At 36.3% G+C, this 14,391-nt stretch overlaps 1 protein-coding gene across 4 annotated transcripts in view; it reads right to left on the reverse strand.

Moving 5' to 3' along the window:
- Window positions 1-14,391, reverse strand: part of ASAP2 (ArfGAP with SH3 domain, ankyrin repeat and PH domain 2) — a 90,733-nt gene that overhangs the window by 27,742 nt on the left and 48,600 nt on the right. For all 4 annotated transcript variants that reach the window (XM_062634538.1, XM_062634537.1, XM_062634536.1 and 1 more), the window contains exons 6-11: window positions 13,746-13,875; window positions 11,553-11,638; window positions 10,212-10,287; window positions 9,620-9,706; window positions 3,755-3,858; window positions 3,571-3,640 (exon numbers count right to left, since the gene is read on the reverse strand). In XM_062634538.1, coding sequence (XP_062490522.1) covers window positions 3,571-3,640; window positions 3,755-3,858; window positions 9,620-9,706; window positions 10,212-10,287; window positions 11,553-11,638; window positions 13,746-13,875 — 553 coding nt within the window. The remainder of the gene's footprint in view (window positions 1-3,570; window positions 3,641-3,754; window positions 3,859-9,619; window positions 9,707-10,211; window positions 10,288-11,552; window positions 11,639-13,745; window positions 13,876-14,391) is intronic.

Below are 14,391 nucleotides of genomic sequence, written 5' to 3' on the forward strand. Positions count from 1 at the left end.
TGCAGCCTTGATGTCAGGAATGGTTTGCACTTGCTGCAATGGATTTTATTAGTTTCACTCTTTTTTTAAAGTAAATCAGAAAGCAGATTTAACTAGAGAGACTTTGCTCTAGACAGTAATATCTGAAAATAATAACTTCAATCATTCAATCTACTATACATCTAATTCAAGAAAGGGAGAACAAGCCTGAAGAGCACAGGTTTCCTTGAAACAATGTGATCAAACAACATAGCACAGCCAAAATAAGAACAGCATCATCATCATTTAACTAGAGAGACTTTGCTCTAGACAGTAATATCTGAAAATAATAATTTCAATCATTCAATCTACTATAAAGACAGCAATATACATAAACCATGCTTATTGTCGCATTCTAATGATTTTAATCTATCGAGTTAATAAAACAAGATTAATCATCTGAACAAGAACTATTATCAAATAAAGCTGAAATATCACATAATGTAATTAACTTGCAATGAATCATAAGAAACATAGATTTTTCTCTACCTCTTCTACATCTATTTACAAAAACATTTAATTCAAGAAAGGGAGAACAAGTCCACTAAAAAATTCAAAACCATGGAGAAACATAAGAAGGGAAACAATTATGGATCTTTTTCCTGTTAGAAAAAAAAAAAAAAAAAGGCAGCACAGTGTCCTTGAAAAACAGCATCCTGATGCTTTGCCCAACACAAGCAGCAGACAGTCATGCATGCTTTGAAACAACAAACCTGCAGGTCACACGTTGGGCAATGTAAAACAAATTGTACCCAAGAGAGGTATTGCAGGCAGCAAGATGACAATTAACTGACAACCACATCGGACTCTCTGCCTAGTAAACAGCTTTTCAAATCCCAGACATTCCTTTTAGCAGTAAAAGCTCACACAGTTTTCATTATTTTAGCCTATCAACAAGAGTTCTTTGTGACTAGAAGCATGCAAGCAAACATCTTGAAAATGTCAGCTTGGATCCATTTTCTCAGTTATATTTAAATACACTTAATACCCATAGCACTGAAGTTTTCTGCTTATGTTTTTAATGTAACTGTTTGTCTAAGAAGTGCCCAGAAGCTGCCTATAATGAAAATACACAAGAAAGCAAACAAAAATCAAGATGCAAGTATTTGGTAAACAAGCTACTGGGCAACTCATATATACCTTTCTCACAGGCTGAAGTTTCCAGCAGTAAAGAAAGAAGAACAAAAAAATACCCTTTGATAATGAGTCTCTCCTCTATTTCTTTTCTGCAGAGAACCAGTAAATTTCATTTATACTCTTTAATCAACTCCAAGGAATCTGAGGTTCCTGAAATGCTTTTCCCTTACAACTTCTTGATCCAGAAACCACTCAGAATTCCTATTTACATGGCTCAATCTGCTTCTATCATTGTTTTTTCATCCACATGCATTAAATTTCAGTCAGGTAGACGTCAGATAATTTCCAATTGCTAATAATTACACAAAGAAGCGCCATCTGGTTTTCCATCAACCATTACCTTGCACGTTGCTCTGTGAATGCTAATTTCTTTAAATCTTTTAGCTCTCTGAAAGTGTAACTTTTGCACCTATGCCCCTGCAGACACATGTACTCAATGTCACAGCTGGGTGACCAACAGAGAACCAACCATGTTCTCTCCATCCATATGAGACGAGCACTTGGCAGGTGAATTGAAGTCAGAATATAGCATCTGCAACTGCCTTAAGACAGCTGTTCTAGAAACTAACCGGGGAAAAAAAATAATCCCTCGTAAAGAGAGACTACAGGGCCAAAGAACAGAAATCCATGAAGACCATCTAGCCTTTAAAGGTAAAGCATTTACAAATTTGATAAAGCAAAAAACCTGACAACTGAATTTCTAAGAGATGGTTCATTTTGATGAACAGCTGGGAAGAGTGACTAACACATCATATTACAGAGACCAGGAGATATCAACCCTGGGAAAGCCTGGAAATCAGTGTTGTTGCTTCAGAACACTCAGAAAACATTCAGAGTAATCCAGAAAGTTCTTAAACAGAAATTGCTTCTACCCATTTCAACCTCTATGAATCAAGCATTGATTTATTTTACAAAAAACTGCCATAAATACAAAAAGGGAAAGTGAGCAAATAAGGAAAAAATACTTTTTAGGTGTGCATTTTAAAACAAGAAGGTACTCTTTTAATTTTGTAATATAAAAAGATCAAGACCAAACCTATGAAACTCATGTGTCTAACTCACATTTCAGTATCTACCTTAGCAACTGATTTCCAGCTACAGCTCCACTGACTTCAGTGGGAATTTACAACTTCTAAAAATGCTAGACCATCTGGTACACAGCTTATAAAAATAGAGAACAACAGTATCCTGATAGACTCAGTAACTATACTTGTATGCGAAAGTTTTAGAATTCTGCTCCAAAAGTGGATTTTGTAGCTTCTGCCAGCTCTAAGATGCCTTAGCTCCACTCCTACTGGTACCACCACAGTATGGCCTATGCCAACTGCATTTACAGCACACGGAGACACCAGCATTGAACACACTAACAGACTTTTCTCTGACAAAGACACACTCATATGCACTCAAATGAGAATAGGGATAAACTGCTGGACAATTCCAAAACCATAGTAATGACTCTACTTTGCAGGCCTGGTTTTGCACTCCTCCTTAACTCCTGGTTGCCAGTTCAGACGGCAACAGCTTGTGGTTAGATGTACAAATGAGAGACTGATTCATTTTTTGCTGCCAGGGTCAACTTGTAGTCATGGTAACAGGCATAACAGGATGAAGAACAGAATGGTTCATAGCAGGATCAAGAAACAGGACTGTTTATTAGACCAAGAATGGGAAATACTGTCACTGAGTTATTTTTGCCTTAACAAACTTTTCTGTGAATTTCTGAGAATGCGATATAAAAGAAAAGTTATTGCAAAGCAGAAACAGCAAAGTTCAAAGCCAAGTGTAAAAAGTCCAAAATATGAAAGTGTAAGGTTTTAAAACTTTAAGTATAAATATTAAAAGTTTGTTAATGTGTTTCAAATATTGGCAGCAAAGAAAGAGGGACTTGTGACTCTTTTGTCATTCTGGTAAAAGTTGCCTTCAGAGCTGATTTTCCCCAACAGCTACTACCCAGGAAAGCTACCTTCATAATACGTATCAGCAAATCTGAGCGAAAGAAGAGATTCAGCATTCTCTCAGTTTATTTTGTGAATATAAAAAGTTGTTTAACCTGTATCTAAAAGATAGCTTAATGCCCAACCATATTTTTCATAAAGATAGATAAGTTAGATAAGTTAGAATTTGTATTTTTAGATAGTCTGGTAAAATCTGAACAGTTTACGTGAACTAAATGAGCCATTAATAAAAGCCATTTCTTCCCCATTAACAGTCATGAGCATTAAATCAGTTGTATTTTTAGATACTGTGTGTATGCCTTGATGTATTTCTGAAACACTGCCTTAAAAAAAAGTACCCATCATATTCAAAATGCTGCACCAGGAATCTAACTAACTCCAAATTATAAATATAGACCAGCATAGCTTGCCTTTTTGTATTAGCAACCATGTACATAAAATACTGTAAACAAATACTTACTGTACCATGGGAAATTGTAAGAAAACCATTTTTAACTGAACACTTCCTTTTCTGCCACACTTTTCTGATTCTGGTTTAAAGGGGGAGAAAAAGAAAAAAGTGACTCAGGTTTTAACATATTTACTATTGCCTTGCTTCAGCTTTTGGGACCTGATTTTTTTCAGCAGAATCCAGCAGTACTTACCCATCACTTTTCTTGTACAGACTACCACTTCGTTCAGTGCCATGCTCTTTGTTTCCCTGAGGCTGATGTAAACTGTAAGCTGTACTTTGACGAAGCTGAGAATCCTGAAACATACAGAACAGCAACTTGCAATGTATTCCACACTTTGAACCAAAACATCCCCCCTGCTAATGAGTTTCAGGCCCTTTCCTTCCTGCTCTAATCCTGTAAGACAAATGAAACACATTTTTCCTCTCAATGAGAGAGAACAAGATCCATTCCTTCTTTCGGAGGGCACAAAAAACACTTAAGAAGTAGCCATTATAAGCACCTGCCAGAATCTTCTTACTTGCTTTAGTTTAGCTTTACTGTTGGCCTTAATATAGCTTTTTTTTTACCCCCAAAATTAAATGAGCAGCAGGTGTTCCAACTCATGCAAACACTGCACTGTACAAACACTAAGTTTTTAACACTAATTTGACACTAACACTAATTATTATTACCTGCCATTCCTAGTGCACCCTTCCATTGTAAAAAACAATTACATACATAAATTTGAAGAAGTGGTTTTCCTTGTTGCAAACTGAGTCAAGTTACTGTCTGAAAAGAGAAGAGACCTCCTGGAAACATAGTTCATGAGGCACACAGAAAATTGAAGTTATTTCCATAACAAGAATAATTTAAACCAAAATATTTTACACAAAGTAGAATTATTGGACAGGAAGTGACAAGGATTAACTAAATTTTAACTTAATCTTTCTATTGAGAAACAGCTCAACTTACTAATTTGATAAAAAAATTTCTTTTGCTCAAAAGATGAGATAGTGTGTCTTGGATATACAAGGAGTACATTCACAAGATACATAACTGGGGTTTTCAGAGTATACACATGATAAAATAAAGTATACAGTGATCCAAAAACTATAAATTAAGAGGACAGTTTGTCTCTAATTGCAATTAGCTTCATGCACTTTATCAGCCTAGGTCTAAGACACTTTGGACACAAGCAGGAGGAAAAACACAACTAAAACCAAGAAAACACTTGGACTGTGCTTTTCCCCAGGGAATGCCAGCTCAGATGGAATGCTGCTTCTTTACAAGTTCCAGCAGCACATTCTGCTACCAAAGCTACTAATGCAGCCAAAGCTGTTCAGAATCCTCAACAGCAGTGGAAACATGACAGGTCTGAAATATGATGGTAGGGACACCTGCTCCCCCGTTCAGTGCACTTAGGACTCCTCATCCCTAGGCTGCAGGATTTCAGGCTCATCCTGAATATAGTGCTAGAGTTTCGTGGTCCTGAGAACCATGAGTTGAGCTCAAGGCTGGCTGCAGCACTCCTTGGTGCTCCTTTTCAGCAGGAGCACCTGTGCCCACTTTCCTGTCTCTCAGCTAGTGGTCTAAGAAGGTGTATCAGGTAGCTACGACATATATCTAAGGCTTTTAAAGGCACTGCAAAACTACCAGGCTTAAATGGCCTGTTTATCATTCCTCTCCAGCCTGTTTGCACAGAATTATTTTTGCACTCTGGCTGCCCAACATAAAAACAGAACGACATTTAAGAAGAATTCCTGTCACTCATTAAGAATCACTGCACACACACATCTACTGAATTCTGAAGAAAATCTGATCTAACACTGCCTATTGTGTCCTACCAATGCCTTGATCTCTGCCTCCCATTAGTCAGTAAAGGACCTCTATTCCCAAGATCAGAGGCCTTACAGGAAAATAATTTCAGTTCTCCACATCCTCAATTATGTAAAGATTTCAGATGACCTCCAACACTCACCCATGGCACCATTCCCATTACTTAAGATTGTGCTGCTACTTTTTGTGCATTATTTTCTGCTCCATTTCAGCTACCTCCCTTCAGCTGTTGTTTACACTCAGCTGCTGTATTTGGCCAAACTGGCAAGCCAATACCACAAGTTTCCTGCCTTACTTCAACCAGAAAGGAAGTGGCTGTATCTGACGTGCATTTCCACACATTCATTATTATGAACAGTATCTTTAAAAAATTTAATACTCTCATGAGAAGAACTTTAAGACAAGAAGATTTTCAGTTATAAATCCTTTGTTCAGCCAATGCCCAAATCCATCTTCTCCCAGGTAACAAGACAAGAGGTAATGGCCTCAAACTGAACCAGAGGAGGTTTAGATTGGATATTAAGAAAAAATTCTTCACCAAGAGGGTGGTCAGGCATTGGAACAGGCTGCTCCGGGAAGTGATGGAATCACTGTCCCTGAAAGTGTTCAAAAACTGTGTAGATGAGGCCCTCAGTGACATGGTTTGGTGGTGGTATTGGCAGTCCTGGGGTAATGGTTGGACTTGATCTTAACGGTCTTTTGCAACCTAGGTGATTCTATGATTCTGTAGTAGTGTTCAATGTGATTGTCAGATGATGACTGCCACAACTCTCTGGCAAGCATGTTCATGACTCTGATCTAGCTTCTAAAAGATGGGATGATGCACCACAAATCACCATCACAATTAACATCTTTCCCAGCAATGTCAGCATGCCTTTTCCATATGCAGCCTCCCCAAAGGATCTTCCCTTATTTCTGGTTTGCACATAACATGAGTACAAATCCCAGATAACAGGGTCAGACCCAATGGCCTCATTGGAGTGAGCAGGAACAATGTACATTGCCTATGGGAGGAAACAGATCCCTGCAGGATACAGGACATACCTAGTGCAGAGTATTGTCATTTTAAATACCTCCTGAACATAACAAGACCAGAACAGACTGAAGTACACAAGCACAAGAAACTGAACTTTGTTGACTTTATCAGCTCTGAAATGCAGATAGACATAAAAAAAAACCACAACCCAAAACCCAAAAAGACAAGTCACTTAATTGCACCATGTTTATCGTGAATCACTGCACTGGCCATAAAGAGGTTTGAAATGATTTATTGAAAAGTCTTCTAAAGACTAACTTCTAAATCAAGCTGAATAGCATAGTCAAAAAGGAAAGAAATATGCAAACAGTATTCTGTAAAGATGGTCTGTGACTACTGATAAAAGAGATTCTAAAGCCCTATTTATCAGCCCCACTATCTGAACACAACACAACTATCCACACAAGCTGCTTTAACATACACATCAAATTCTGGCTAGCCATTCTGCAGCTCCCATGGAGCAGGATTTAAGACTGCCTGGATCACTCCTGTGTGTAAAGTTGCCAAAAGGCCCTTACAGCTCTCCAAGAGCCTGAGCTTCTCTTGCATTTGCAGGACCACTGCCAAGAGGGTATTTCAGAGATCCATCCTGTACCTATTACAGCCCCACAGAGCCTCCAACACATATATCTGCCAGAACCCCCTGCAGAAAGCCTCTCCTATAGCACAGCTACCATAATTTTTGTCAAGGAACACAAAATTCATCCTATTTTGCAGTGACCTAAATAGACTACAGGTTCTAGTAAACCTGCAGAAAAAGCAGAAGCAATTCTAAACACTACAATAAGGGTACCTTCGGACAGGACATGAGAAAAAGAGAAATAAAGGCAGTAAGACTCTAAGGTTGACACCAAAACTTGTAGAAGCGCCACAGTTTGAAAAATAAAAGTTTAAAATTTAAAAATTACAGAGGTGTACACACAATGATGTTTCAAAAAGACATTTCAATACGAACCAGGATTGAGGAAGTTCTGTGCAGAAAGAAACTTTGTACACAGGCAACAACAAAAAAAGGTTTGCTCTGAATGTTTGTGTCTTTTTTTTTTTTAAACACAACAGAAACAATATTTGCCAGTGTTCTGTTATTTCATACACAAAGTCCATTTTAATTATAAATACATATATCTTTAAAATCTTGCAAGAACATCGAATCAAGCAACTGGATTTAATTCCCAAAAGAGAGTGCAAAGGAAATTACCAATTAGTCTTACAGCAATTTTTCTTTCCCAAGAACAATATGATAAATGGTTTAGGGTATTTCTGGTAACACAACAAGCAGAGGAGAAAAAAAAAGAACCAGTCTTTTCATACCAACAGAAAAAAGCTCAGAGGAAAAATCCAGTTTCTTGAAATCTGAATGGAAATCATGCCAACTATTTTCATTAAAATATAGTAACACTTACTCTCCTAGACTTCGGTCACAAAATGTAAATGCGTTTCAGGAAGGAAAAAGAAATCGGTTATAGTAAAGGAAATTACAGTGCAACAAGAATAATACTAAGACAGTTGTACAGTAAATTATAGCAGGATTGTTTGGCATCCCACTGACCGATGTTTTTAAAAAAATAAAAATAATTACAGTACTTCTCATGCTCTGCAGGTTAAGCATCTATATCTACATTTGCAGAATTAATAAATAACGAATATAGCATGAAGCACTTTCTTTACACTTGTATTTTTAAATACAACAAAAAAAAGTAATAAATCCATGGGCTTTATTACATTCTTCAGTCTGTGAAATGATGTGTGCTCACCACATCTTCCATATATATTTAATACCAGCATCACTGATAAAAAGGTAAACAAAGAGAAGCAACATTCCCAGCAACCATGAAACCAAACTGCTTCTATTATCTCTCCTGAACAAAGACCCAAATAAAATAGGAAGTCTGCTAACACATCCTGAATAAGCAAAGACGCCTTATTGAGAAGAGCCAATCAGTGGTGAATCCGAAGTAGCCACTATTTCCACTAGGGTCACTACTCTTTCATTACACAGAACTCAAATTCGGAAGTTTTTAGCCAGTACACTCCTCAGGGAGTCCTAAATGCCAGGCAGAACCTAAGAAAGCACCTGCAAACTATATGGGACTTTGTATATGGTCATTATTACAAACTTCACATGGTAACAAACAGCACTTCAATGTGAAGAGTGTTTAAGATGCTTGCCTATCAGCAAGAGCAAAGGGTAACAGAATAGTCTGGATTGGAAGGGACCTTTAAGGATCATGTAGTCCAACCACCCTGCCATGGGCAGGAACATCTTTCACTAAATTAGGTGGCTCCAGAACCATCATCCGGCCACTAGTAAGAGCTAGGAGTCACCATAACCCTTATGGGAAGATGAAAGCAAGACCGGAAAATATAAAGGAAGTCAGAGCCCTACAGACTAAACTATTTCATTGTCATCTCTCTCAGAAAGAGAATCTGAAAAGAGGGAGGGGGTGCATTTATTACTTACTCATGGCCCAGCAGCCACACAATGGAAGCTGTCTGGCATTTATTTATATGAAGAGGAAGCACTAGCAATCTGAAACAGAAGTACACCCAATACTTTGGATGGGATTATATAAAAGATACTTGCTTACAGATCAGATTTTGCCAAATAAAACTACTAGTGAATTCTTTAACTCAAACACCAATCATAACCAAAACTGAAAAAATATGTTGGGTTGCAAAAGGGACCCATTTAGAAAACTGGCATCTTGCAGCAGAGTAGCAAATTTAATTGTCATTTTTGCAGGTGATGTTAAGAGGTGTTTTGGATGTGAAGTTTAGTGGTACCTAACCTTTATACAGTTCAGAATATTATTGTGAGGTAAGACTGTACTAATGGGGTCTCCTTAAAACTGCCAGTTTTTTGATTCTCAGTTTGAGCAACACAGACACTATTGTCTGTTAGTTCATGGATAACGCACCATCTGAACTATTTTGCAATACTGGTAACAAAAAGAAACTATTTTGTAATAAGTCTCATGTATTTTTAGTGGGAGTTCATTTTCTTTAAAAAAAAACACAAAACCCCTGCCTTTGTCAGAAACATTCAATATCAGCATGAAAAGAAAGGTGAATAAACAAAGGAATTATTAATTATTAAATAATTTTAATAAATGAAAGTTAAAATAACTCTACTTCAAATACTAGCATTACATTAGAAGTAATTAAAATGGCTATTCCAAAGTTAAACCATCTTATATGCTCACCTCTTTCTGATCAACCTGGAGTGCTGATTTTAAAATATCTCTAAGCTGTGTTAATTGTCTTCTTTCCTCATCTTGTGCTTGTTTGATCTTTAATGAAGAAAAATATAGGTTAAAAAAAATAACATTATTGTTTCTTTTCAATATAGTTCTTCCAAACTTGCTACTTAATTGGTTCATCCTTCTGAAAAATGTTCAGCAAGAATGAAAACACAAAGAGAACAGATAACGTGATCAGTTTGGTTTCCTTTTTATCCTCAGAAAACTTGATAATGGCTAGGATGTTGCTGGGCTAAAACTTTGATATTGCCTCACACTGTTCTTGCTTCCTTGTGTTCAATTTGAAACCATCTATTATTTTCCACTTAGTCAGTAAACATTTTAGAGCAAAAGCTGTTTTCCTAACAGTTTACACAGTGGGGTCCTGAACTCAAACTAAGGCTTCTAGATACGATATGAGACAAAATTTTACTCAAAAATCTTCTCAAAACCTTAAAATGCTTGCTGTTAAAACAGCCAACCTGAACCAAAATGATCACAGTTCTACTGTAAAAAAACCTAAGTTTACAACACAAATGTGAAGGTTGTTACTCACTGTATAAAGATCTGTCGAGAGTGTCTCAATTGAAGGCTTGAGACTTTCAACTGCTTTTAATCCATCCTGAAAGAAACTTAAAAAGAAAACCAAAAAGCAAACTCCTATTAAACTTTAATTTGTATTTTCTGTTTAAAAAGTTGCCGAAGGAAGACATGCATATTATTATGCCATGCCATAAACTTCAAAACATTAAACATCTATTTTTTATGCATTTTTGACTGATCCACCTCTTTATTTCCATCATAGCTTATTCCATCATGCAAAATCCCCAATTAGATTCAGAACTGTCACAATCCATTGCAACAGAAGTTTGCCTCATTCTCACCTCAAATACAGGTTCTCATCCCACTTTCTGAAGGCCCAGAACAAGCAAGTTTCATTTGTAGAGCATGAAAAGCTTTAGTGGATATAAAATAATTGTGACTTCTTGGAGTCCAATAATTTTCCTTCTGATATAGTCTTCCTACTAAAGGAAAACCCCTTTGTTTCCCAAGCATTAAGGCCTATATGCAAGCCAAATATGCTACATCTTATTGTATCGTATGTATTTTTGTATTGGCACAGTATTGTTATCTATGCCAAGTATAATATTTTCACTCTGGGAAGCAGGCACAAAAGTGACAACACAACACAGCATTTATGTTGTTGAAATTTTATTAGATGGACAGAGAAGATAAAGGACATACTACAAGTGAAACTGATTTTAAAAGCAACATAGCTATATAGGGAAGAATACCTACATAGACACAGACTGGTCTTTTAAGATGCAAACTTATTGATTTGAACAGGTTAACACAATGGCTCTGTCAAGTTTATAGCTATGACTGTATTGCTATATTACTGATCTCTAAGACTACCATAAAAAAATTGTTCTAATGAGAACTTTGTGTTTCATTACCAAGTCCTGCAATTAATTAGAAAAAGAGTAATGCTTTCAATATAGTTTTATCCCACTACTTATGCAATTTATTTTTCTTGAGCACAGAATTAATTTAGATCATTGCTAGATACACTCAAAAAAGCCTGACAGAACTAATGGACCACTAATAGACCAAACTAATAGCTCTGTTTCAAGAGTAGTTTATAAAATATGCCAAACTATTGTGCAGTGCTCCTTTGGAACAGACAAATTCTTAGGGACTAGCTCAATCTCATTACATGTTTCAAAACAAAAGCAATGACTAACCTATGACAAAAGCAATTTGTCAAAAGACATCAGCGAGAGCAGTTGAACCTTAAGATTTTTAAAAATCTAGAAAAGTGTTACGATGATGATGGAAGTTTAAAACAAAACACTGCTCTAGTTAATGTGTAGATATAAAGAACAGTAAAACATACTTGCATTGAGCATGAAAATACTTGATCAAGTTCTGAAGCAAGTCCACTCCTTTTTTAATCTTGATTTCATTGACTTTCAGCAGGTACTGTTAAAACAGTAATCCACAAAAGAAATTTTTACTGCTACAGTATTTTTTAATATTTTATTGTCAGTTATATTCCAACACGCTTTAACAGCTGCAAATTTAGAAGACCTAACAGAGAATGCATGAAACAGCGTCTTCAAGTGTTAAGGACACAAAAGCAATTGTTGCCACTGCTGATTTTGATGCCTGATGGGGATACTTCACTATCATTAGCTGAAATTTTCAAAACATCCTTCATGGCTCCTAGTGAAAGCCTATGTTAGAGCAGTAAAAGCATTTGTGTAGTAAATTTAGCAATCTATTCTTAAAACTAGCAGCCCATCTAGGTATTTGTCTCACTAGTTGTTAAATTCATTGCCAAATAGATGCCATTGAGGAAAATAATAGCTTACTCAAAAAAAGCTAGGGATTACTTTAACCATATTTTACATCTGCCCTGATTTTATTGTTTTCTCTATCAATTCCTTGTACATAGGAATTACAGCAAATTACAGTTTAGCAAGAGATTTTAGAACTCTAATGTCAAGCTACAAAAAAAAAACCACCAAAACCCAGTGTAATTAGTGTCCTTTTGCATCAGGCACAAAGTCAGTATTAAGTGACAGCTCCTCCCTGCAATGCTATAGCACAGATGATGCCAGCATGCAAGCAGAAGTAAGACTGACCAAATATTTACAGGACTCCTTAACAGTCCATTAAATAAAAACAATTTTTAACCCCTGTTCAGAGAGTGACCTCCAAGTAAAGGAGTGAACGTCTTCTTCGCAATGTTCTAACGCATCTGTTTTATCCCTACCTGCAATACACCCTAAATGTTTTAACCCACTAAAATGAAGCACTACCAAAGGTTAGCTTTCAATGTTTCAGTTCTTATGCTGGTTCAGGTAAACAGATAATTAGCATAAATGTAGACATGTGTGCTGTATAGTATTTAGTTAGAAGAATCACCTCTCCAGCTTCTATTAATTTAAAATGGAGCTCTAGGCATCTGGTATTCAGTTCAATGTCACAATTCATGAAGAACTAGCTTATACCTATGATAGAATTTCAATATGTCACACTTCTGATTTACTCTCAAAACATTTGTAACTATTCAGAGGTAACCAGGTACAAACTTATTTTCCTAAATACCCCAGAAGAAATGCAGGATACACTTCAGCTATTCCACCTTTTTAAGGTAACTTAATTAATTTTATTATCACTACAACTGACTAAAATTAAGTCCTCTTTTATTGTGACACAGGGAGAGAGATGCATCTGTTCCTGGTTGTTTCTTATGAAGGATACAGATGGGCAATTAACAGGCAACATCCATGTATTTACTGGATACTCAAATACCTCCATCAGTTTTGAATACTTTAGTCTGACTCCGTAAAGGAATGTGAAGCTTTTCTACTAAGTATCAGTGCATATAGTTGCTAAAAATGGCATTCAGAGCTGTCATATCAGTCAAATTAGTTCTAATCATCCTAGTAAAACCAGAAGAATCACCCATGCTATATTCTGGAGTTAATGCATAAAAAGAACAAACACGGCAACTTCAATTCCCAACCACAGAATCTGACATACACTTAAATGAATCAAATAAAAAATATTCACATCAGATTTGACATACTGCAAGAATCACAAAGATTTCAGAGTAGAAACATTCTGACGCATCTTGAAAGACAACTGGATTCCATCCTTAGCATATTTTTTCAGCACCAGCTGAACAGCGTGCTAGACTGGAGTGTCTCCTCATAATAACACAACAGCTGTCAGCACAAGGAACAATTCAGAGAATGTGCTAGTGCTTAAAATAACTTACAGTGAAGTAGTAGTGTAAAGGCTTATTTATTATAATCCCTTAGTGTTTAACTGAACTTTGCATTATTTATTTATTCTACAATTCCTTGTTAAGTTAAATTAGAAAATACCTAAATTCCCTGCAAAATTAGAACATCGGGGTAAAAAAAAAGTGTTTTACCAAATGGAGTCTACTAATACCGTGGTATTTCCCTTTAAAATCACTACAATCACAATTGCTTAGCCACCACTGAACAACTGGATCTTTCAAATTTTCCTAAAAATATTACCAGAACAATATGAATTTCATACTGAATCTTACCTCACACATTTGTAACTGGAAGAATCTTCTTTCTTTCTCCATCTCTTCTGCAATTTCAGCACCACTTATTTCCGTACGGATCATCCCATGCAGCTTAGCATGCTCTTTTTTCTCCTTCTCTATTTTTGTACTATAAGGCAAACAATCAGTCAACGAAGTGAGAAATACAAAGCCTCTCAGGAAATCTGATTATTCACAAAGTCTACTGACAGATGCAGAGCCAAACTCTTACAGCTCTGAATATGACTTACTTCCAGATGACATTTCATTTAAAATTTGACAGTGACTAAAGATCAGCACTGACATACAGTAGCTGACATCTAATTTAATCACCTGTTAAAATAATGTCCTGATACATATTCCAAAAGAAGACTCTAAGTGAGTGGAAGATTCTAAGTATTTCCCTCAAACAAACAAACACACAAAAACAAACAAACAAACAAAAATCCAGAAAGAAAAAAATGAATTTTAATTGAGAATGTAGGGGATCTTTAATCCAAACAGACCAAACACTGGTTAACAGAGTTCAATTATGTCACCAGATTTATTGAGTCTTGCCTGTCATCAAGTCATCTTCTATATATACAGCGTTTCCTAAGCCAAAATCAGTTGCCATCTCTACTTGCTACTGAGCCAGTTGGCACTG

This window comes from Pezoporus occidentalis, unplaced genomic scaffold (assembly GCF_034315485.1).
Source record: "Pezoporus occidentalis ecotype Australia unplaced genomic scaffold, CSIRO_AGI_Poc_V1 ctg43, whole genome shotgun sequence".
NCBI lineage: Eukaryota > Metazoa > Chordata > Aves > Psittaciformes > Psittacidae > Pezoporus > Pezoporus occidentalis.